Below are 26,902 nucleotides of genomic sequence, written 5' to 3'. Positions count from 1 at the left end.
ACCACACTAAGTTAGCAAAGAACAGCAGAGTTCGAGCTGAGATTTTCCTCTTCCAGCTGAACCTCTTCCTTTGCAAGTTGAAGCACATTGTCTTATCCTGTACCAAATCTAAATGTGAAGGGCAGACCTGTAATTAAACAGGTATTTTGTCTCAAAAAAAAAATCACGTTTAAGAGAGTGAGTGTTGGACCCCTGCAGTGTAACAATCCATAACATGACCACGTAATGCTAGTCAGTACTATTACTTATATTTTTATATTGTTCAAATGTATATGCAGAGACAGAGATAACCAGTTAAAAAGAAAGAACGAATATCAAGGAAGCAATTACAGTCTTACACAGAAAACTAATTAGGATATCAATGATGTAATGGCATGGCTAAAGTTCACATACTGTCATGTAACTTTTGGCCTAATTTTCATTTTTGCATCTGTTACTGTCAGTCTTGTTTCTTGTTTAATTTCTTAAGGTTTTTTAAATAACTTAATTATGTAATTTATCACCTCTCTTTCTGGCTATATTAGTTGAAAGCATGTTTTCTCACTGTGATCTAGTCAATAGTGGAAAGGATCACACAATTCAATGTATAGTTTACCATCCCCAGTTCACAGCCAGAACATCTAGTCATCATTATACTAACATCAGAGCTGAATATTAAGAGAGACCTGTGCAAGAAAACTGTGCAGATACCCTTTTATGAGCTAGTTGTCCTTATGTAAAGGCTTTGTGTGTTGAACTGCAGCAAGGATGTGTGAGCTGCAGTTGGACCATTTGGGATTGTTAAATATTACTAGTAGCAGGTCTTGAAAATAATTTTCAAGAACTAAACAGGAAGCTTAGGCCTACTGAAGTCAGAGCACCAAGCTTTGTCCCTAACCCTGTCACTGGCTGGTTGTGTATCATGCCATAGGTGACCGAGTCCCAGGGTACCACATGCGTTTCTTCCCTGGGAAAGACCAGCTGATGGCTCACCAGTGGAAGGGGTGTTCCCCTCCTGATCTAATTGGGAGAGGGAGCTCCTTCTTCCATACTTCTTTTGCTTCAGGAAGATTGCTTTAAAAAGCATAAGGGAGAACTCTTCATCAGCTGCCTTCCCTCTGACCAGCAATGATTCTATCTAATACTTATCAGACGTAAGGAAGGCAGTCACCTAACATACACTGCACTGCTCCGTTAGCCTGTTCTGGTTAGCCCATACCAGCTTCCACACATATGGGAAAATTTGGATGGTAATTTAGCAAAATGGAGTCAGGAATCCCACAGTCTTCATGACAACAAGCAGAAACAAAAAGCAGTTGACAGGGAGTAATAAATTTCCTAGTATTCAGGAAACGCAGATTGAGAAGTAGTACTGCTAGTTCCTTTCATGCAGGCAGGAATTGTCAAGACATCTAAAAGACCTGCTGATATTCTTCTTGTTAAAAGCATCTTTTTAAAGTCTCCCCCTGGGTGTGAGACAATGTTTAAAAATCAAAACTTCATTACGCTGAAGTAACACCTGTCTCTGCTCTCCTTTTGACCCTACAATCTCCCATATAAGTCAAAAAAGGGGGAGAAAGACAACAAAAGGAAAATACAAATGCCCTGGGGAAAGAAAAAAATAAATGGAAGAGCAGAGAAAAGGATGTGGAATCTAAAGAATAGTATTAAGGGGTTTAAATCTTAAATGAGACAGAAGGTCTCAGCTTCAGAGCTTGCAGCATCTTCCAAACTCCAAGAAAACAGGAAAGAATTTAGCAGAAAAAAAGCAACAACCATTTCCATTTTCTCCTTCCAACTTAAAAGCCTTTCTCCACCTTAAACTTTTTGGAGACATAATTCATTGATTTTAGGCCTAGAAATAACCACTTTAAAATGGATGTGTTCGCTGTACATTAATTCTTTGTCTGCCTGAATAACAGATCAGAAGCTGTTAGACTATACCTCCACAACTTCACAGGTAAGGTGAGAATACTAGCAACACTGAAGAGACAAGTGGGAATGCAGAGAGAAAAATTTTATTATACTTAAAGATACTGTGCATAAACATACATATTTCATATTTTTCTGTGTAGAGTGTAAGATGATGGTTAAAGTCAAGGCCCTGAATGATAAGGGTTTTGGCTAAACCCTTCTTCTAACAGTGCTTAAACTCCATCAAGACATCTGACTGTATACATTACACTGCTGAATTTAGGCATGAACCCTTCTGAAAGGATATTTTGATGCTCCTTTGAAGTAAAAAAAAACCTGCTAACCAGAAAATAAGTTATCTGCAGCACGAAAAAGAACATGGCACATTCATATCCATTTTGACCCAAAACTAGAGGGTAAGGTATCTGGAAATTGTTGCTTTATCTTACAACTCTTATACAAGGTATATTGTTATAAAACTAAGCAATCTCAATGTAATACTGCTGGTTACAGAAGCAATACATGCTTCTGTAAAATGGACAATGATTATCTTGTTTATCATTAAGTCCAGCACCCAGTTCTAGATTTCTTACCTGACCTAATCTAACACTGCCTGGGAAATGAAAGAGGAAGGAGCTTGGGTTTCAGATAGTGAAGGCAGGAAAAGTTTGTTATCGTTTGCACACAAAAGCTTTTCAAAAGTCAGAACAACAGAACACTTCTAGAGGTGCTTGAGCTGGAAAATACTTTCTGCAGGCAACACACAATGCATCCAACATCCAGCTCCTGGGCAGAATGTTATTTATTTATATCATCATGGAGGGTAATAACTAATTAGTGCTAGCTCTCCTTAGAAAGGTGAGATAAAATGACACAAATGAAAACAAAACTCACTATTCCTGTCTTGTATGTCAGTCATCTTTCTCCCATTTTTGTCTTACAGTGAGCATACCTCAGTTTATTTTAGCAAATTACTATTTTCTTAAATCAGCAGTGATGCTAAGGTAGTAATGTATTTAGAAATACTGGGTAGTTTTCTATAGGATAATTGTGTTACTTAAAGTCCTGTATGAAAAATGAGGCATTTGAGGGGCTCATTTATGATATTTTGTAATAATTAGACCATATTTTGTTGTATTTCTATGAACCTTATTCTTACTTTTTAAAATTGCTTCAACTTTTCATATAGCTTAATTCTAATTCATCTCTTTTACTGGTCAGGATGACTTGGTCATTCAGAATGGGTATTAGTCCTTAAAAATATATTCCACAGTGATTGAATATTCCAGAATAAAACCTTGAATCAAAAAATTTCCAAACCTACTCAACTTTAGTCTACATGTCCTTAGGCAAATGGCTACTGGCTGGGACATAATTATATATATATATATATTAAAAAAATGGGAAAAGTTAGCATATGTCTCTAAAAGGAATTAAAGTGTGTATATATATATATAAAAATAGCAATTTAGAATACCCTTATAAAATATTGTATTGTAGTGTTGATTTTCTCTATAGCTGAGTGTTTTCCTCATTTCCAGAACTAGGCACAGAGCAAGTTAAAGACCAAAATATTCCATAAAACTCTCAGAATTGCCAGATACCCCCTCCCCCCCCAAAATATAACACTGAAGCAACTACCCTTTTGAAAGGTGAGCAATCTACTCAAACACACACTTGTTCAGGAATTTGAAGGAAGACTTCTCTTAAGGCTCTTGCATTACCAAAACTGCTTGACTAGCAACACTGACAGCTCTTAAAAACGAGATGAGCAACACTTAGATTCCACCTGACCATCATGTGCTCAGTAACAGAACGAGACAGGATTTTATAGTCCCCATTGCTGCAGAAATAACAAGGAATCAGCTCAGAAACTTACTGCGGAACTCCACAGAAAAAATCACACCTTTCTGATCTAGTTTTTCATTCCAAGAAGGAACGTAAAGGGTTATAGAGGATGAAATCTCCTCAGTTCTTGGAAGGAAGCCATTCAGTTCTCTGTTCCTCTAGCTAATGAGATATCCTGCAAGCTGCAAAAGGCCCAAAACTAGTCTGTTACCTAATAAAGTCATACATATTTCTTTAAATGTCTCTTCTTCATACTAGGGAGCTTGCTCTGGTACCCACAGAGCAAACTGCAAACTTACAGCTGACAGCAGAATTAAGACGAGGGCATAAATAAAGAAGGAAATCAAAACTGTAAGAGCATCCAGGAAGAATAAAAAAAGAACATGAAGAACTGTACATATGTAATAATAGTATACAGCCATGTCAAACACCACAGCTGATATCCTTGACTTTGACCAAAGAGCAATATAGTAATTATGGCTTAACTCCATTTATTTATAAACACTTCTGAACTGGAAAACTACTGAATGCTATTAATATAAGCTAAAACAACCCTAGTAACCCCCCCTAGAACACTAATAATTAGTTTATGAGGTCCCTTGTGCCTTGATTTCCATGGCCTGGCTCCTGTTGAAGGGTACATAGAGTTTCCTGTGGCAGTGCAGATCCCAATTCTACCATAAATCATCTTTTGGCCACTTCAGAGGTGGGAAGGGGATGAGCTTGTGAGTCCTGAATTACAGACTTGTAGTAATATTCACAACGTCTCATAAACAGAAGTAGGTTAACAGAGCTGATTAGCAACCTCCATGCCTTAGTAATAACTATTGAAACACTCAATCCTCATACTTGTTATTCTGATGAGCCAAAATCCATCACTGAGATGCCAAATAAGCAGCACCCCAGTGCATGGCAGTACCTGAAAGCAACAAAAGAATTTGCTCAGACTTCATTTGTGCATAAGCACAGACCTTTAATTTTCTGTGTCTCTTTACTAAAAAAAATGGTGAAAAAGAAAGGGAAATGCAAAAGCACATCAACGGTATTTGCCAGAACAACTTGCAAACCATCTACCATAGTTAAGACTTGATCCAAAGCCCACTGACATTAATGGGCTGAGGATCAGATCCTTATTCAGCTTTTGGAGCTAATTCATCTTTGAACTGACAATTGTATATTTAGGCTGCAATCTTTGTATATACCTTACTTGCCTCAGAGTTTTGAATACTTCCAAAGATGGAGATTCCACAGCCTTTCTGGGCTTCTGTGTCACTGTTCAGCCATCTTCATGATGAAAAAAAATTCCCAGTATCTTAAAAATATGGAACTTTGCTTCTTATTTTCCTTTTTTTTTTTTCCAAATCACATTAAATGCTCATAATAAAAGGGAACAGAAGCAGATAAACAGCCATACATTGAAAAGAACCAAGAACAGAAGACATGAAAGCAACTTACATTTGACTATGTCAAAAGAGACACAGAACTGCAACATGTTGATTTTATACAAATATGCTCAGACATCATCTTGCTGAGAAACCACTCACCTGATCTCGGGAATATGGAGTATCCACTATGTGTTTGTCTGAACATGCTGCTAGAAGAATCTTCATTGCATTTAACTGGAGCAATATTTCACAAGCCATGGTATCAAAGAAAGTAATATTGGCAAGAGCTGCTGAAGCCAGCAGGAAAACTTCACCAGACGAGGCTTCTTGGCACAGTCCTAGGAATGCAGAAAATAAGTTGAATAAAAGTCGTTCCTTCATTGCAAAAAAAACATGGTTAGCGGTTTCAAAGCAATATTTAAGTATCTGCAACTTATATTCGTAATCTCAGTGTCTAAGATCAAGTTCATAATCATCCAGATAAAAAACAAAACAAAACAATCATCTCAATTCTGTCAATTATATAATATGTCACATTGCTGGGTGCTTTATACGTGATACTAACATTAGGCACCTTCACTTGAACCACAGAAGCAGGGAAAGACGGTGAATACAAACCTAGAAACCAAGTGTTTCTAACATTCATCTAATTAATGGGATAGTCTACACAGTATGCCATTCTACAGGGAACATCCCACTGAATGTTGTTCAACATAAAGCTTGATATAACTAAATGAAGGAGGCAGAAAGCTAATAGTAACTCTTCCATAAGAGAATAATTCTGCTATATATCCTATTCTTTAAGAAAGGCATGTATACCTGTTGGCTATCTGTAAACCTATTTCTCCATAGTCAAAGATTATCCTGCATATTTTCCAGCTCCAGCAAGAAGCGCTGAAGACCCAGCTACCTTTTAATTCCTTGCACACATGTGTTTTAACTAAGATCTGAATCACCTGGTAATTGATTTTCAGCATGGTTTAAAAATTAAACATATTACAGTAATTGAATTACTGAGTTATAAATATTACAAGGAGACTAGTGTGTGATTACTGAAAGGTCTCTTCCAAACTCACAGATTTTCTATTTTTAATGCTCACATCTCTTGGGCAAAGTATATACTACTAAAATTGCTGTGGAAGAGTGAGAGTCAGTGAAATGCTCCACGTGCTGCTATCTCCTGGATAGGCTGTTCAGATTTTCCCTTGACTGTGGTACACTGTAATAACCCGGAGAATCACCTTAAATAAGTCAGGTCAGATGACTATAGCAGTCAAGCTACAGCAGAACCAAGCTCAGCACAGGTTAATTTTGCCAACTGAATTCAGGGCAGCTTCAAGGCAGAACCTTCAATATTTGTTGAAGGACAGTCTGGTCATCAGGAATAAATTTTTTCCTTGATTTCTACAGCACTGGTTCTGTTTGGGCATATCAAAGAATGCCTAAATACATCTCAGATAATTCCCAGCCACTTCAGAATCCTCAGGCACTGGCACTACAATACTCTTTTCTTGTTCTATTAAAAAAAAAAAAAATCCCAAAAACATGCATGAAAATTGAAGTGCTGTAGTTTAACTGTAACTATTGGACTCAGCAGAGATATATCCAGACATATTGATCTATTATACAGGAGAAATCAAACTGGGTGACCCAAACTACGCTTGCTGACATGAAGTTCTGGGAAAATGAGTTTCTAGATGAGCGAGACAAAGAGAACACTTGACTGAAAGCTTCTTATATTTGAGAGGGATGGAATACAGTGCCAGAAATAGATTCCTCTCTTTAGAAAGCAATGAGTAATATCATCTTATTTTTCTGAAGTGTCCTCACTGAGCCACATTAAGGAAAAGCTTGCTGTTACCTTTGCCTCATTTTACCATGGTTCAGAGGCCTAGACAAGAAAGACAGCTCTTACGACAGCTCTTTTATTTTCCGGTAACAATGCCCATAGACTATACTATAAGTACTTTTCCTCTGCAGTATCATACAAATGTAGATGCACTGGTGAGCTTGAGTTCTAGCAAATTTAGAAGATGCAGCTGGCATAAAGGTTAGCCACCATTAGAAACTGCTCTTCTACAAACAAACATGAGACAAGAGGACGGTTTGCCAAGTCCTGTGGTTTTTATGGTAGAATTTCACACAGATGTTATTTTGGCAAATCAGCATACATTCTATTCAAATATGGACTGGGGTAAAAATTATTATGTAATTGCAGAATGCTCTGATTGAGGATTTAAAAGGACTGAGTTGTTTTATCTGTTAAGGAAAGAATGGCAATTATTTAGGGAATATTTCTAATGAAAGAGAGTCCTACTCCAACTTATTATTTTAACTGGGAAGACTCAAAAGTCCCATAAAGAACTTACTGACAAGTGCTGTTACAATTTCTTCCATATTTTCCAGAAAGCTGCTGAGATGCTGAGTGAACGTGAGATGTGGAGATGTGATCTGCGCAATTACTGCCGCTGCTTCTGCATGAGTAGCTTCAGAATGGCTGTTATCAGTAAGAATGTCAGCCAGGCACAGTATCCCGTCAACCTATGGAAGAAAAATAGGTATAGGTTGGAAATACTCCAGGAAATGCTTTTGCAACAACAGATTGGTCTACAGTTCTCTTTTCTTGGCTGTGGCTAAACTATTCAGTTTATTTTAAAAAAATTACTTAAACTTGGTGGCATTTATGATGTAAGAAGTTCCAATTTACGAAATACGAATGAGTTCAGCATAAAAGTCTGTTGACAAGCAAAAAGTCTTGTATTTCCTTCTCCCTTAATGTTTCTGCTGAATTGCTTTTGGTCAAACGAACAAGTCTTTTCTGACAGACATCTCAAGTTAAACAATCCAAAAATAAACTCTGATAAACAAATGCTAACTGCTACTATGCCACAGACTCATTTAAGCTCTTGTCTGAGTGTGTCCCACTGAGAGACTCGAGCTTGAGTGTGCAGTAAGTTCTTCACAAACATAGATTTTTGCCACTTTTTTCTGAACTTGACACAAAGCCTATGCAGCATCAAAAAATACTATTAAGGAGAAACCCTGGCCAAACTGCACCTGATGAGCTTGCACAGCACTCATATTGAAGCTAGGTATGTATATTCCTTGCTTACTTGGAAAAGAAACAGAAAAATTAGTAAAATGTACATAGGTATAAGCTTTTAGAGTGCCTGAAGTGTTCTAAATTAATTCGTTACACAGTTTAGGCAGATACATCTTCTATGCACAGCTTGCTCTGGATTGTAGGAGACTCGCTGACAGTGAAAGACTGCAGCAGAGCACAGCCAGTGGGATAGCTTAAACTGCAGAAACGATTCGTCTGCTAACAACCAGACCCACGAAGGAAAGTTCTCTGCAAACAAGGACATCATCTGTGAACTCTCAAACAACAGGACTGTGTTTCTGCCCCCTATTTAATATATCTCTGAATAATTCATCACATTGTCGGGCAGGTAGGCAGACGTGCTTAGAGGGGACAGAGCATAAAGATTTATGTCATTAATCATCAATACGTTTATGTCAAATTCACATCAATTCACTAATTAAAATCTTTATATGAATAAACCCAATGTAACTATAGGGGCAGTTTACAAATGATCAGAGGTTTTACGAACTTCACCGAGTAACTTTTAAAAACTGGCCATATTTATTTATTTCTTTATCTGAAGTTCTGAAAAAGCATGGGGTCAATTGCTTTGTATGTTGATTGGACACTGTATAGATACAAAGAGGAGCTGTGAAGGCTTAGCACTGAAATATACTTTAACAGTCAAACAAAAACACTCCCCAAGACTCTCTCTTAGTTCTGTTGTTCAGACCACATTCTCTGTCTATTCAAAGCTTCCTCAGAACATGCACATTAAGTCCTATCCATTATCTCCACAAAGGGTATTTAACAAACCTCTTACTCACGTTTTTGTTATTTATTAATACAGAATGTTGAGTTATCTTAATTACTTGTCCTGAAATGGGCACGAATTAAATTATTTGATAAGCACTGACAGTTACCGTATCTTACAAGAAAAGCTCTCAGATTGATGGGAGCAAAAATTACCCTCTGGAAGATCATTCATTGGGATGCACTTTTTAATAGGCAATAGACTGTATTATTGGAACTCTAATAACATAGATAAATACAAAAGAAATTATATCTCTATTTTGCCTCAGATTACAAATGGGATTTAGTATAGAAGCTCAAGTACTGGCAAGAAGAGGAAGAATAAATTTTCAACATTAAACTTTTTCTTGACAAGCTTTCAACATTAATCTACCTACAGCAAAATATTTCCTCCTAGTTATGGCAGAATTCTACAGCTTGAAACAGCAGATTCACATAATTCACTTGGCTTCAAGGTATATTAATAGATCTCAGTGTCAAGAATTAATATATGTCTTCACAAGATGATTTAGTAGCCAAAGTGTGCTAGACAATATCATATGCAAAAACCCCCAACTTTGTCACCTTGAAACCTCCCCAGATCACACCTTGTCTGGGGTCCAAAGGATGCTAATAACAACAGTCAGTATAAAAAGTTAAATATATTCCAAGGCATTCAAAAAATACTTCTCAAGAAACTTCTAAGATCTGGTAACAGGATACAGCACTCTTCAGCTCTAAATTTACTGGTTAAAATTCTCTTGGCCAACACTTACTCAATGACTTTGACAACAATACTTCAAAGTAGTTCTATGATTATTCAGAACAAGTAATGGCTCATGAAAGACAGGTACAAGCACACGGTCAGATTTTTTTATCACCACTGATTGTTTATATCTGCGCTATAAAATACAAGCTTCTAACAATACAGGGCTATACTCAACTTTTAAATAACATATTTGATTTTTTTATTTGATAAGTAATCGTTTTTTGAAATTTGGAGTTGCTGAATTGTAAATAGAAGAGGATATATGTTTTTATTCATCATTAACATATTTTGGATCCTTGAAAGCCAGCACTACTTAGCTTTTCTTCTTTTGATTGAGAATCATGTAAAATACTAACAAACTCAGCCTAAAATTTGCTCTATACACGTTTGTCGCTCATCTTAAATATAGAAAATAAAATAACTCTACTTCAGTAGGCAACCCCATTTATAAGTGTCTAGCAATAAATTTTAAAATGACAGGGGAACAATCTAATAAAAGCACTTTAACATCCAAAAAGAAATTGCTGCTCAAAGCATTTTTATAATTAGCTTTCACACTGAAAGGAACTTTGGATGGCTGCCCTGTTTTCTGTTTAATTTTGGTGAAGTAATCAGCTAAATGTCAAATCTGTTCATCACCTTGGCAATACAAAAGAACCAGTTAGCCAGATAATGCAAACAAATGAATTCCATGAATGCAACAAGATGCTGTGGAGACCCTGTATTTGAGGAATGGTGTTCAGTAAATGCTTGATCACTAATATTTCAATATTGATAACTGGAAAAATGCCAGGAACTTACATCCTTATGAGCATAGCCCTGTTATAGAAACTTAATCCAAGTGACAAAATAAATGTGTAACCACTTTACTGCATAGATCAAGTCTTCTGAAAGGAGATAATTTATTTTCTCTGAACAGAAATGAATGAGTTCTGGGGCAGCCCACTATTTTCTTCAGTATACCTGTTCTTCCTCCCAAAAATATTAAATAAAACTAGGCATCTGTTAAAGATACTAATACAGAACTTGGGATGAATTACATTAATGGCTTCATGATTTGAATTACACACAACAACAGTCTTAACCTTCTGCTTTCCAGAAGGATATTCGAAGCAGGCTTTACATGCCACTCCAGGAACCAAGACCCATTACCTTTTTTTTAACAACGTCTGTCTTCGTTTATATAAAATGCTGCTTTTCTCATACTATGACTTTTTCTAACATTCCTGTTTGCCCACTCTTAGCATTCAGATGATGTCTACATATTGGTAAACTTTCTCAAAGGTGGTTTGTTTTTTTTTTTGCATGCTCTAAATTAATCTCCCAAGTCATCTTGCTGAGACTGGAAAGCCTTACAGGCTATTGACTGATTTCCCACTGTCAGATCCATTGATAACACTACCAGCCTACAACTGTGTGCTTCTGGTAAGGTTCCAAAGCAGTTTTAAAGGAAGAATGGAAGGGAGATGTTGAGATCCAGATATAAGACAGCATATATGGAAATAAGATCAGAGGAAATTGCCTCTTAAACATTGTCTTAACCTTTGCAGGAGGATAGAGGAGAATTTCAAAAGCAGAGGCTGCATCAAACAGCCAAGAATTGACAGATCAGAGTTGTGGGTTTTTTATCCTTTCACACATACTGTGTATTAGCACCTTCAACCTGAAGCTAGGACAGGTTAACTATATAGGTGAAGACATGAACATTAGCAGACTAAATAGAAAATACATACCTGGATAAAAACCCAAACACATTAAAATTTATGGGATGAAGAAGAGGGAGACAGGGAGGGAGGGAAGGAAGGAAGGGAGGAAGGAAAAGTTATATTCAAAAAATACTTGAATCCCCTACTCAGCATTCATTGAACACAATTTACTTTGCTCCCTAGATCATCGCATGAAATCACTTCACTATTCTGGAACTCCACTGAGAATGTCATCCAGCAGAATCCATATACTGTTATTCTGATGACTCATCACTTGTGAAATGAGTTCCTGATCATCAGGACTGAGGTATATCCTATGTCAGCTTCTGTAACTTATTATGCACCTATAGAAGGCCTACAAGTCTTGTTTAATTTCTACATCGAAAGAAAGGAAGGGAAAAGGAGAGAAGCATTCTACCTTGCATGCAATGATCTTTCCGATTTGAACATTTGCCCTGCTCTGCAGATAAAAACTGCCCTAGTTACACTGAGAACTGATTTATACCAGATGAAGATTTGGTCAGCTATTTTTAAAGTGAGGTATTAATAGAGTGATGCCATAAAAATATCCACAAATGCTGTTCCAAGTGATCAAAGATACTGCAGCAATTCCATGGCGGCAGCAATGACCAGTGAACAAAACTGCAATGATTTTTATAACTACTGCTGTAGTGGCTATGGGACCTAATTTATAAGCCATATTGTATACTCTACAGAAGAGTGTGGGGCTGAATAAAGGTCGAATGGTTCCCAACTCAGTAGTTTTAAAACTGCTGACAGTAACCTTAGCTTTGCATCTAAATTGGCTATGAATGGGTGCCTTGGTTCAGGGCAACTTCAGCTACAGCTTCCCTTTTAAACTTCCCTCCTTCAGAATGTGGTCAAGTTAATGAAGAGATCTGTTCCTCCTTCTGTTTAGCCATCAAGGGGCAGTGTGAAGATGATCTGGACTATATGACCAAATTTGCTATGTGGTGTGAAAAAAAAAAAAAATTTCAACCTTCTCTCAAAAGGCAGTTGGCTGTATAAGCTTGAAGGATGCATTAAGTGTGGCAATACCTAAGTTAGCAACCTTGCAGCCATGCTGCAGAAAGAAACAAACTGCAGAGAAAGATGAAACAAGTTCCTTATTCTGGGCCAACTAGGAGTGAAAGGATAAATAGTATGTAAACCTTTTCTCCCTACAAAACCTAGGGAAAGCAGTCAAGCAGTCATCTCACAGTGCATGTTCTTTGGCAGTCAGAGATGCTCTAAGCTTGATGCAGATAAAAAATAAAACTGTTTGTCAAAGAGGTAATAGAGAATGCAGTTTTACAGAAAGGATGGACTAAATCATGAAGATCAACATTCAGACATCTCTCTGGTCTTTGCTTTGAGGATAAAGGAATAGCTGGCTTTGAACTCCCTCGATTTTGAGGACTGATATGAAGAGTAAGACAGTCTTAAAGTATTATTTCTGTAGTCAATAAAAGAAAGCATGAACTGCAGTGCTATTAGCCTAGCAGCTCATGTATTCCCATTCCCATAAATCAGAGCTTACATTGCCTCCATCTACCCTCTACAAACACAAGTGAACCACCCAAGAATACATTCAACCTTCCCGATCTATTTCTCACATGCCTCCAATTATACAGGATAGCTGCTGAGTGGCTATGAAGGGCAGAAGAGTCTTCCGAGGAATTCGTTTGCAGTTATGTACAAGTCATCTGTAGTATAGATCTTTCTACTCACCACTGTTGGTGTTTATAGAATTGGGATGCATTGATAAAACAAGGAATGCAAGGAAAACTATGAGCACAAGCGAGTATGGTGGCTTGGAAAAAAAAAAATAAAAAAGACATTTGCAATGGACTTTGTATTCAGCATTTGTAACATTCTCTTCCTCCTGTCACAGATAAATGACAATCACAATAATGCCTGTGTTATCTGTAATCTCAGGAGCATATATATAAGAATAGGGGAGAACTAGTTGTGTTCACATATGATAAAGTTAACAAATTCTTCAAGTTATGTGACACATGACAGAAGCCAAAGGTTGCACAGATGCTTTTGCCCAACATTTTGAAGGGTTGGATACACAGGCTTGTATTTAAGTTGCAGGAATCTATTCCTATTTGTAGAATTTTCCTGATATCTGCATTACAAATTCCAGAAAGTATATGCTTGTTTCTTTTAAATAATGGATAAGGCTTTATATAGAAAACGTTGTGGTCTGAATTTCATTAAAATGAAGCCACACAGACACAAAAAGGACTCAGCAACAAGATGAGAGAAACTGTCATGTGTTATATAAGAATGCTGAACAAGATACTGGTACCTGAAACAAGATACTGGGACCTGAAGTCTGAATTAGGGAAACACCTTACATTAGTTGATCTCACATGGCCCTCATTTTTATTTACCCTAGGGGATCATAGTCTGAGAAAAAGAAAAAGAAAAAAAAAACCCACACTAAAAAACCAACACACCTCAACTATTCCTACAAACAAACAAGGGCTCTAGGGTTATGCATTGCAGGGCACTCCAGAAAATGAGATGTGCTCACTGAAAAAAACATGCGTCGATCATCTAGTTTTAAATAAATAATGTCACAGACACTTCATTGCATGAGGGCATATTCGCAAACACCTGGTGTCTGGCATTTGAAAACAAGAACACTCTTTCAACATGTTTTGATTACTTTGTACCATTTAGTTTTTGGTGTGACACCATGGATTTTATTTTCAAGAAGTGTCTGTTAGTGTACCTCTTCATGGGAAAAAAAAAAAAAAAAATCCCATGCACACTAGAGGACCCTCCTCATCTATTACAATAATGAGAAAGTGCCTCTATCCAAAAGGAGCAGCATGGAGGTTACAGCCAGAGAATCAGTCATTATCAGCTAATCTAACTCCTCATAAAGTGTCTTTCTTCTCTTAGGAAAAGTGTCTGGTAATCTTCCTGCTAGAATTCTGGATGTATTCTGATAATTCTAGGAAGTATTAAATCAATACTTTCGAACTTTAACATGACCATGTTAAAGAGTTAATAAAAGGGCTTAATATTATTATTACTGTGATTTCACACACAACTTCTCCCCGCATCAGAATAAACTTATCCAACAGGTCATTATACCATGAAGTTAGAAACAAACATAACTCTACCCTATGCTCCAAGTATGAAAACGCCACAGCACAAAGCAGAGAGCTACATTAGAAAGGAAGAGTGAATGAGCAATGGAGACAGCACGGGATGTCGCTTTTTACACTGTTATTTTAAATATGAATTCCACAAAGGCATTCAGAAACAGATCCTTATGCAAACAATTTTCCTGCAAGTATTACTCATTTCAGTGTTGTCAGTCAGTGGGCCTCTGAAATGCAAGGCCACTACAGTATTTAAATGACATGTACACTAATTAAACACCTGAACAGCAGGACACTTATCTAATAGAATCTATTAAGTATACACGGCAAATTATTCAGAAATAGGTTTCTATGTCTCAATTCACACAATTGCCAAAACTGACCCAGTGCTTCACCCGTGTTGTTCTAAAACTTTTTGTTGCTTTTAAGGGAAGCACTGAGGCACCAAGCATTAATATAATTGTTTACTGCATTCATTACTTCACAATGACTGTTCAATTATTTTAATAAATTAATTTAAATAAATTAGCTCCAGAACCAACCTTGTAGGTGCCAGATTTTTATTGGTAGAGAATTTTTACAAGCAAGTTATAGACCTTTATGATAGCCATTTATAATGAAAACACTCACAGCACTTCAGCTATAAAACTTTTAGCAAGCAACTCAATAAGAGTCCATTCGTGTTGTAATAACAACAGAGGAAATTGCTACCCTTATTCAAACAAGAAATTCAAAAAAGTATAAAAGTAGCAGTTTTCATCTGGTGAAAATTGATGGAACTTTACTGGCTGCAGCAGACCCAAGCTATTTGATCCTAAGATTTCTCTCCTGACAGTTAAGAAAATCTCCTTGGGTCTCCTACAAACACAGATTTATTTCTATGGCTGCAGTGGCAATAAAATCATTTCAGGACTCCTTTAAGCATAAGAAATTCAAGTTTCAGATCAGCTGTTCCCATGGAAGCTTTATGAGCAGTCAGAGGTCTACTACAAGCCATCAGGTAAAATGATCTCAGAGGTTTTTCTCTCCATTAACACCTCCCAGTACTGCTCTTTAGTCAAATATAGGTGCTATATTGATTCTGTATTAGAAGAAATAAGGACAATGCTAAAAGACTAAGAAAATGTAATACTTTCACAAGCTGAATGTTGATTCTTCTTCTCAATATTTTTTGCTGTTTTACCAGGTCTCAAATAAGCATCCTTACAAAGAATAACAAACACATATATTTAAAGTTAAGCTAGTGCTTGAACGCTGCATTGAAGGAGGAAAAAAAACACACATTTGGTCGCACTTTCAGTAGAGATTATTTTTTCAGCAAAGATAACTACAACATAGTACTTTGATACAGGGGCAGTTCTAATCTGCATTCAGAATCATAGTTGCAGGTCAGGCTTATTTTTATAAACTGATCTCACATCAGAAAATCATGTCAGGACTCGCTGAAATTAAATTTACCTAGTGAGCAGATTCCAGCTTCAATAGCCCAGGATCTTCTCTGGTTATTTGGATCCCAGGATTTGGGATCCAAATAACCAGGATCTTCTCTGGTTATTTGAGATGGAAAAATGCATAAGCATTATGTTATGGCAAAGATAAAACCTCAACTTGCATATTTTAGTTAAGAAGCTTCATAGATCTGGGAAAATAAGCATGTTGTTGAGGAAAGTCCCAAACGCTGTTCTGATTCTGACATCCAGTCACTGCCTGCTTTTCTACTAATGTCCCTAATCTATGAGCCAGTTTGGTCACCCTTAGAATAATACTTTCAAGAGACGTTATGACTGAAGGAACCTAACAACTAGCAAGTACTCAATATTAGAATTCCCCAATAATACTCAAGGTTCACTTCACATAAGAAGTAAAAACTCTCATCCCATATTCCAAGCCAACCTAATCCTGTAAAGTCAAAGTCTGGGCTAGAAATTTCACAGGATCAAGCTTCATTCTGCCACCTGCCAGTCTGTAAATAACGTGAGAAGAGCCACGGCAGGTCTCCCCTGAACGGTACAGGGCTTCCCCTGCCTCCCGGAGAGACTCCCAGGATTAGGACCGATTCTCTTCTGTTTCAGAAGGAAGCAAATATTGTCATGGGACATCTAGAAGAGATAGTAGAAAAGTGTGACAGCTAAAAAACAGGGGTATAAAACATGTCACTCTGAAATCAGACCTACTGAACCCTTGCAGCCAAAGAATATAACTTTAGATCAAAGTATACCAAACTTCTAGAAAGAGTTCAAAACCTGTTAAAGATTAAGAGTCTGGGAGGAAGAAAATGCTGTTTTGAAGGACAGTGCCTTTTAGTCACTAGAATGAAGTAGTGGCTTACTGGATTCTCCCGAGTCTTTCTTGCAGCGCACTCTCCCCTTCCAACAGCACTAATAAACAGCAAATGTCATTTGCTTGGAAATTTATTTTAGAATAATTCAGATTGTAAATAAAATATTAAAACAGAAATATTTTTTTACAATATTTCAGCTCTACATCTGACAAAGAACAGAAGGAAGAAATAATTGTGAACATGTTTATCTCAGGGCTGGAAGCTCTTTCAGCCCCCTCTCACAGTACAGCTGTGTCCATCTTCACCGGGCAGCAGACAGACCTGGTCACGTTCTTCTCACCCTTGGGAAAGTGTTGCACCAAGACTGAGCTAGCACTGTAAGCAATGACGGCAACTGCTAGGGAAAAGCCAGTGCAAAGGCCGTGTTCTATCACTCCATTTTTTACCAGAGATGAATTCAGCATATTTTTTAAATTTACTTCGACTGATGTCTGATGAAGAAGGTAAGCTGTACAAAACAAGACTCAGTATAAACAAATTATGCTCCGATCTTCTCAGGTCCAAAAATCCATTCACTGTGAACTCTGAAGATTCATTAGTCATGCCACTGAGCAAGGGTATATTTATAGCAAAGTAGATCCAAACTACCTTCTAGATGGTCCTTGCCATGTCAGAAAGCTAAAGCTTCCCACTCCCTATGCACAAAGCCTGCATGGCGTCTCTTTGTCATCTCCATTGCTAGCCATTACGGACTAGTTGCTCAGCTGCAACAGAGGTATTGGCTGGGCTTTTATTGATGCCTACGGCTTAGATCCTTTGTTGCTTTACTGAAAAGAACCATTAACAACAGGTAAAATACGGAAGTCATTACAAACCAAGATGAATGGCCAAAGTAAATGCAAGACTACCGACTCCAAACCTGACGGATTTTAAAGGAAAGTGTAGTCATGTTTCTGTTCAGAATAGCTGTCCACAAACTAGTCCGCTTATCATAAAAAAAAAAAAAAAGGAAAAGTTTCTAATCAGTCACTTTTAATGAGCTTGAAGAACTGATTGTTCTTAATTCAACTGTAAATCTTAATCCATGTTACTGAAAGAGTCTTTGATTTTTATATCCCTTCCCTATCTCTCTCTGTTATTTTCTCTTTCCTGCAACTCTGAAATACTATTTATTGGTACAGACTCACCCTGACTGGCTTCTTTTTACGATTAGAAGTCAGCACTCATAGCTTTCTTTAATAACTAAGAGGGGAAAAAAAAAGCCAGTGTCATCTCTACTTAAAATTACTTCCTCTTCCATTACCACTTTCAGCAATTACCATACTTTGTGTCTCTTTTTTTGTGTGTGTGAGAAAAATCAATTGTAATTACATAAGTATGTCTCAATTACCTGTCCTTTTTGGGATAAAAGTCTTAATCTGATTAATTGGACTTCTGTCCTAAAGCCTTATCCAATTCCCTAGGTCCTAGGTGCCTTACCTTTTTCATACATTTTGTGGGGAGTCCTTCATTTTGACTAGTTCATACGAGAAAGAAATCCTTCTAGCAGAGAAGTGGTAAAACTGTGCCAGAAATTAGATGCAAGTGTGTTATTTCATGTCTAAAGGAGCTTGAAGGGAAGATGAACCAAAGGGGAACTGCACACAGAATTTTTACTCTGAGTAACATCAATATCACTTGCAATACAACTTGCAAAGCCAGTACAGCAAAGTTGTAGAGTGTGCTTCTCAACACAATCTGCCATGGCAGCACAGAAGTGCCATGAGCTGGGGAATTCAAACACTTCCACTTTCCTGAGGCACAATTCCTCAACGATCCTCTTCTGAGTATGGGGAAAAGCAATTTATTACAGACTCTAAACACATAACAATACGTTCCTCTAACAAGAGCAGGAAGTCAGGACACACACAACTTCATCCATGACTACTTACTAGGTGAGATCCTGTGACTTGTAACTCACTTCTTCCAGGACATGGGATGAGAGGAGCAATGGTTGCTGAGTAATAAAAAAAGGTGTCTTACCTTGCTGAGTAATAAAAAAAGATGCTCAGAACAAATCCAGAAACTAGATCAAAAATAAATTGCAAACCTATTCTCACAGCTCTGATTTGCCTTCTTTTTCAGTATAATTCCTTCCTCAACCTAGACAGTAGTACAACATCATGTTTGGATCAGCCTTGAAAGTTCATGTCACACATTTAAGGCAGCTTCTTACTCATGAGTGATTTAATTTTGCTCTCACACCCTGTGCTATAAAACAAAGATAAAAATCTACTTACCTACCACCATATAACGCTTGGATAAATGCCACTGTAATGATGCTACCTATTATCATTAAAATAAGCAGTCATTTCTCCAGAAATTATGAGAGTATATCTTACACTAAATAGTAACCTAATCAACAGAAAGTCCCGGTGAATTAATGGGATCACTTGCAAAATATAGTACCACAGCAGTGACAGAACATGCACTTAATAAGCACTCTCTTCTGCCTAATGACTTTTTCACCTATAAAAATAATTCCAATGTGTGTAAATAGAGTGGTTCAACTTGTCATTCTCCCTTAAACTCTTTCTTGACTGCAAAACAAGTTACTTGAACACGCTTTCCTGCATCCAGCCTCTCCAAAGCATCCAGTGCTTACAATGAAATAGTAAAATAAATGGGAAAAAAAAAAAAAAAAAAAAAAAAAAACCAGCTAAAGATTAACATTTTCTGATCATATCAGACACTGGAACTGAAATCCAAGCTCGACAGCGCTAGGGATGCAGGAACATTATTCTAATCCATCCAATAGTCTTTGGCACTACAAGGCAGTTGCTCCCAAATCCCTGTTCACCACAACTATTTGCAATACATGATTCCTGAGAAAACAACAAACAGGAGATGACACATATAGCCTCATTCCCCACAGAGCAGCATATTGACCAGCCTCATAGTCAATAATATATTCTTTAGAGAAATCTGATATTCCATGCACATCGTAACATATCAAGGACTCCACATTACAGGGGGGGTTGATCTGCTTACATCTTATTATTTATGTCCATTTATTTTTGGTGGTGCTGCTGCTGGCATTGTCTAAATTTAAAACATTAAAATATGCTCCTTAGAGGTTTCCTTCTACCTACATGACCCATGTCTGGCATTCTTCCTGTTCTCACTCCAGTCACACACCGTACAGCCTATTCAGGCTACAGCATCTAAGCCCAGGCTGTGAGTGCTTCCCTCCTGGTCCCCCTTGCCCCATGCACACATGCTGCTCTTTGCTTTCTCTCCAAGATTTTGAGACTGGTACTGTTGCTATTCAAGCAGTACTTTCAGGGCAGTAATAGTAAAGGGCATTTTTCCTCTACTCCTGAGGATGCTCTTGCATTAGATTTTGCTTAAGGTTTTTGAACTAATGCAGCTAAAGCAGAGGGTCTATCCTGTAGGAAAAAAGCCCTCACACCATCCAGGGTTTGTTGTGAGTAGCTAGATAAAGGCTCAGGTAGCCCATTTAAAAGCCCACACAACAGGTAAGAGTTCTTGATTTAGGAGAACACTTAAAACTGTGCACAGCTTTGGTCCTCACAGACCTACCTTCCCGAACCAGACCCTGCAGTTCCTAGACTCGGGGTGGATTTGGGCAAACCGTACCCAGCAGAAACGGAAATTTTGCTGTAATTCCAGCCTCCACTGGGTGCCACTATTGCCTAACGCAACGTGTGGATTACGCTGCAACGGATTGGCAAAACCGACTTTCTATTTGCACTTCACTCTCCTGAAGTTTTCAAACCATATCCAGAGAGTTATCATTCATTTTTTAAGTCCTTAAAATGCCATATGATAATCCTTTTAGAGACAGAAATACAAAGAGGATTTAATTCCTCCTAGATCACCACAGCTAAAAGGCTCAAATGCAGATGTGCTCAGATTCTTTCCTGATTTTGTACTTGAATAAGCCTTTTAGCCCCATGAGTGGATCTGTTCCTCCATGCTGACTGATAATCAATTTAGCACCCTATGTTGACCTATCTTTTTTAACCTCTGAAGAGACAATAACCATGGCTCTGAGCAACCTGCTCAAGTTGAACATGTTCCTGCTCACTGCAGGGTGGTTGTACTAGACAACCTATAAAGGTCCCATCCAACTCAAACTATTCTAACTTTTACTGTAATCTTGCTGAATAAGGAACAACTCCCTGTAGCACGATGTAATGGATTTCAGAATGCATTGATGGACTACGATGGTCACTGCTTATGTTGCCTCATATTGGTAAGAACTCTGCCCATAGCATTTGTTTCTCTCCTAAGCAGCTTGGTTTATGTGCAGATTTCTTCATGATGACATTTTGACCCGCTTATTTCTATTTTGGGCCTAATCCAAAGCCTGCTGGTGTAACTGAACGTTTCTTTCTGACTTCTGCTGTGTCTCCGTAATGCCGCACTCGCGTGTCTCTACAAGAGACCTAATGTCTTCTTGTCTGTCTTTGTTTAAAAGGGGGTTACCTGGAGCTCAAAAATCGGGCAGTACTGGCTTGAATACTTCAAAAGATTGTATTTGGAAGGGAGGACAAATTTTGCTCTCATGTACGTCCCATGAAGCCTTGTTGATACTCAAAGGGGAATCAAAAACATCTATCAGTGAAGTTGATCTTTTCTATTACACGTGCCATCAAATTCTATGATGTCCTTACTGCAACCAAACTGGGCATTTAGAAAAACAAAATGTTGCTAATAGTTGCCTGTGTTTTAAGGGACAATAGTGGATAACTGACCCTGCGCAAGAATTAGCAAATCACACAGAGTTTCCCCAAGAAACAGGTCTTTAAGAAACAAACCTATTACAGGGGGTTACTGTGAAACATGTATGAAAAAAAAGACAAATACTGAATCTTTAGTAATTTTGTTAGTATCTTAAAAGTGTAAAATTATTTTCTTGTGATTGAAAATAACAGTTTATTTGAGATAAGAATATTTGTACTCAGTGATATGAAAATAAAATCTAGCAGTTACACACAATGTATAAAGGGGGCATACACACAAGCCTGGTACAGCAGGATTCTCAGTATTAGGAGACCATGTCAAAGGTCTGAGAGAAGTCCAGAGAGATGATACCAGTAACTCTTCCCTTGTCCACTAATGTAGTCACTCCATCATAGAAGGCCACTAGGTTGGTCAGACAAGACTTGCCCTTGGTGAAACCAAGACATTAAGGAACCTTTCCCTCACCTTCTTTGTGAGAACAAAGTGACAAAGATGGGCTCTTATAAAAACTGAAAAGACTTCTACCTTCTTAATTTCATCTGCTGGTCCCATAGGGATTCCTTCTGCAAGACCTCATCTCAGCTGAAGATCACTGTCAGACCAAACTTTTACTTGAAGGCTAAAAGCTAGTGGAGTGCTCACTTCCCAAAACCAGCCATGCACAACAGAGCCTAAGAGACAATCTTGAGAACTCCAAATTAAAGATAACACTAAACACCCAGATCAAGTTTCCAGACCAGGTTTATATCAGCCCTGATTAATCTGTGGACTTTACCTACCTACCAAAACACAAGCAGGGTGGAAGACTACCATTCTATCACATGCAGCAAAGTATCTCTAAAAATTGAGACTGATTTTGCCTATCAGTATGCCCTGATCCATACAAAAGCTTGCTCATCCATTCCCAGGGACTGCAAATAAACAAACTGAAAACTCTCTGAAAAGGAAAAACACTAGACAATACTTGCAAGGGAAGGAACAGTCAGTGAAAGAGCTGTTGTCTGGGAACTTAATAAGAAGTAAGATACAGTAGATACATGAGCAATGCTTTTAGATGGTTAGTTTTTCAAAAACAAAATTATTATCTTAAACGGATGAGACTGTTTTTCCAACAGCTCTTTAAATGTTCTCATAGATGCTTTATGAAACATGAAAGTTTTAGTACAAATCAGGCAGAATGCCAGATCTAAATGGTTTCCTGCAAACAGGCCTAAGCAAAAAAAAAACCATACTGACACACAAACATGCCTCTATATCACCTGCTATCAATTATTATTTAACCTTCACTTTTTTAAGAAATAGACTCATACATATCATGGGTGAACTTCTGCTAAGCCACATGGCAGCTTTTAGCTCATTACAAACGTGAGGAAAGAAAAAGCTTATACAATTAATTTCCTCTGGTTTTGTTAGGAGCACATGCAGGATACTTTACCTGAGTAATTCAACACTTCCAGCCCTGACGTAGAATGCACATTACAAGGAAAGGATACTGGCTTTCAGCTAATCAGTCAATTAACTTACACTGAGTTTGATTTCCTCTGTTTCTTTTTTACAGCTAGCTCAAGGAAAAGATCAGCTCCAGTAAGAGTTAACATTTGGCCCATGTGACAGTCAGAATATACCGATAGCAACAGGAAAGCACTGAGATAGTTTTGTGCTTACATAATGCTGTTTGGGTGGGGCAGTTAAACTGCTCAGCACTCATCTAAACCAAGCAAATCTACTGGTAGAAAGTTTAATAGTGGCCAGAACTAGGCCTGGTTGAAGCTATTATAAAAAAGTTTCCCGTGGGTACTTTTCCCTGCTTTGTAAAGTGTTTTCTCACTTTGTTGCGGTGATAGGTACTGGAGAGGAAGAAAGAGATAAAGGTTTTGAGCTATGTATTTCAACCATAATTTTGGCAAACATTGGGTGAAAAACAAAAAACACAAGAAACTGTATATGTATAAGATGAGATTTTTTTTAAAAAAACACAGATTTGTGAATTTCCCTGTCATTAACAACAACATGGGCTCATGCATTTTAGGAGCACTGCCCAGACCCAATCTGCAAAGTTCTCTTAGTACCTGCAGCTAGAAAAGATTCCCAGCTTACACCCGCACCGAACCTGTGTCACAGCAGGACTCTTACAGCCTCACAGCATAAGCAAGTGTGAAGGCTGGTTAAGTGCTGTGACAAAAGAGGCTTGTTAAACCCATGTTGAACCCAAGGAAGGGTAGTAACACCCAGGGGAGTACAAGAATTACAGCAGTGGTTTTGGAAAAGAGCCAAGGTCTAAGCTGAGCTTAAGTTGAGGTTTATGTATTTTGCTCATTTGAACTACTATGAAAAAACAAGCCCAAGGAAGTGGTCAAGCTGAGAAGTTAAATCAGAATATGGATGCTCTTGTGAGGAAAAACAATTTTCTGCAGTGCTCTCAGGGACTGACTCCGCCCCCCTGTAGGTGACCGATATTCATTACCAGATCAAAGTGAGCCACTCACTTTGTCTAGCAGCTTCCATCATATTATCCTCAGGTGTGATTAAGATCAGCTCATTAATGGATTAGTTAAAAACTCCAGCAGATGGAACATAGTTATCCATTTCCAGCTGGCATGCCCCAAAGAAAAGAAATATAAGTCATCTGGAACCAGAATAAATATTTTATATTTTATTTTTGAGGTGTTTGGTCATTCAGTACTACTGTAAGTGTAGCTTTATATTAGTAAGGAATTCCATAGCTGCAGTTAGATGAACAAATAAAGGAATTTCTCCTTTTGCTTTTTTTAAATGTGTATCTGTGAGAGTTCAGTCCTTCAAAATTAAATGTGTGTAAAAATTTTGAAAGTCAATGTTATGCAAGCAAGAGTAGATATAGAAGAAACCATATAGAGCACTAGAAAACTCCAAGACACATAGTTAATTCAGGCAGGAAAACAAATGTGGCAGAAGCCTTAGAAGGGAAAATAATGCCAGCACTGAATTCCCAGGGTACAAAGGCATTTCAGTCCCCATTGGTAACCAAATCTATGTAGATACGCCTTTCCTCCTGCAGAGGTCTCTGAAATCAGTGGGGTTTTAGGCAAGCTCAAAAGTCAGCCAAACAAGAGATGGAGGCTCTGAGCAGCAAAGTCTGGACTTTTCTAATGAGTCACAAAAATCATCAACAATACTGAGTCATGCTGTCTGCAGCAGGACGGGTCAGTTAGCCTGGCATAGCTAATTCCAGCAGAGATGTTGTGAGGAGGGAGCTATCCAATGCATGTCTCATTTAATAAATGTTTTCACCCCTATCTCTCCTCACACTTTACTGCAGCTACAGCTAAGCTGTTCAATGCATATAACGTAAGCGCATTCAGTATGTGTGTTTACATAGGGATACCAATGCAGATATGCAATGCAACATTTTCTTGCTGAGTGAGAAGGAAATAATTATGAGAGCTACTCATCTGATGGGTCGTTCTATAAGGCCATGTCTTTCCAGTTTCTTTTCTGCCTCTATCAGGGACAAGAGGAATATTTGAGGTCCAAAATAGCTCTCTCCCTGCACTCTTTTTAAATGCTTCAATTGATTCTCATTAATCTCTGCCTTCAGTTTAGGAGCTGAGTAAGCTGCTTCTTTCATCTTAAAATTAAATTTGCTTGATAGATTATTATTATTATTATTATTAGGCAGGGAAAACCCACCTGTCATTTGATGTGCTGGCTTCTGTTCCTTCAGACGTCATTTGTGGATCATTTGCTGCCCTAATCATTGTCATCACTTTAAGCAATATTTTAAATCATTATAGAAGAATCATCATCTGGTGATTTCCAAATTATTTTTCATTTATAAAATTCTCTTAACATCCTGGCTTTTGAAACATAAATCTAGAGCTATTTGGAGTGCTTTATATAAAATACTTAGTGAAATATAAAATCAATAGATAGCATAAAATACCAATATAACTGACTGCGAAAACCATGTGTAAATTATATGGGAGCCAAACAAGTGCAGAGTGGTAACCTGGCACCAGCTCAGGTTTTCAAAACTAAGTTGGAGGGAATGGCATCCTACAGGCACTGCTCCAGTTTGATCTTGCACGCCGGAGTGTACACCTCAGCAACCTGGCATAGTCTGAGGACTTTCCTTTTCATCTTTCAAAATAGAACTTATCTAAATTACAACAGAGCAGCAGCAAGATTTACTCTCAACATGTTATTGGCAATACCTGAGTGCCACTGCAATGCCTTCTCTGGATCAGGTCTTACTGAAACATGACATAGCCCAAATAAAACAGGTCTCCTTTGACCGTTATAAAGTATCTGTGTGTGGACACGTTATCACAGATCCATGCTTAAGCGATATGCCACTTTAAGCACAGGACGAAGGGAAGCAAAGCCTAAATCTGTGGGTGACATGGAAGGACTCACACTAAAGGCGAAAGACTTAAAGTGTTCATTGTTGGGTTAGACCTCAGCTCATGCTTTTGTTATCCATGTATAGATAGATTTATGTATAAATTTATAGGCTGCCTGCTGTGCCTCCACTGAAAAGGCAGATGCAGTTTATCAAAAGCTCTTGTACCTCTGTCATCCGACTCTGAAAGATTTGCTTTGTTCCACAGCACTACGAGTTTAGTGATCACCAAATGAATATTTACTCAGTGAAATTTATTGCAGTCTGAGACACAATCATGAACAGACCAACAGACACGCACCTCTGTTGACTTTTTTAACAGGTAGTGGTTTTCTTGTTTTGAAATGAAGTTACACGCGTGCTCAAAGCTTAGCACATGTGTATATGTTTGCAGTCTGGGCCAGGCCTGGTATCTAAATTTGGATCCACTGATAAACAACAGAATCTGTATCCTCCAAAGGCAGCTATTCACCAAGTCCTTAGCTAAGTCTCACATTGTCCCACTTCACCAGTATTATCAAAATGTTTATCTTTAGTGCTACACTTGCTGGCTCCTTTCTCCCTCTTCTAAAATCTATAATATGATTAAAGTGAAGCAAGGTTTGTAAGGAGAGTTAATATCTTTTATTAGAGCAACTGATACATATCTCCTTAGACCATCAGGGCTACGGCAACACAACCACTATAATTTAATTAGCTATTTTAACAGAGTTGGAATAATGGCTGTGACCTCAGCCAAAGCATTTTGTGTCTACTTTTATCCTACAGAGATCTGGCAGTGCCCCATAATCCTGCACTAACATGTCTGTCTTTATTCAATTCCATGTCTCTTGAACAAGTCTATTAAAAAAAAAAAAAACTTCCTTTTCTCTTCGCATGATAAAGTGG

The 26,902-nt window shown here is 37.8% G+C and overlaps 1 protein-coding gene across 1 annotated transcript in view; it reads right to left on the bottom strand.

The window, feature by feature from the left end:
* The window catches only part of INSC (INSC, spindle orientation adaptor protein), a 124,592-nt gene that overhangs the window by 14,810 nt on the left and 82,880 nt on the right, over nt 1-26,902 (bottom strand). Inside the window, 2 exon segments of the mRNA XM_026850398.1 lie at nt 5,286-5,464; nt 7,496-7,667. Coding sequence (XP_026706199.1) covers nt 5,286-5,464; nt 7,496-7,667 — 351 coding nt within the window.

This window comes from Athene cunicularia, assembly GCF_003259725.1.
Source record: "Athene cunicularia isolate RWA chromosome 5 unlocalized genomic scaffold, athCun1 chr5_part2, whole genome shotgun sequence".
NCBI lineage: Eukaryota > Metazoa > Chordata > Aves > Strigiformes > Strigidae > Athene > Athene cunicularia.
The sequence above is the reverse complement of the archived record's forward strand: the minus strand, read 5'-3'. Positions and strand labels throughout refer to the sequence as shown.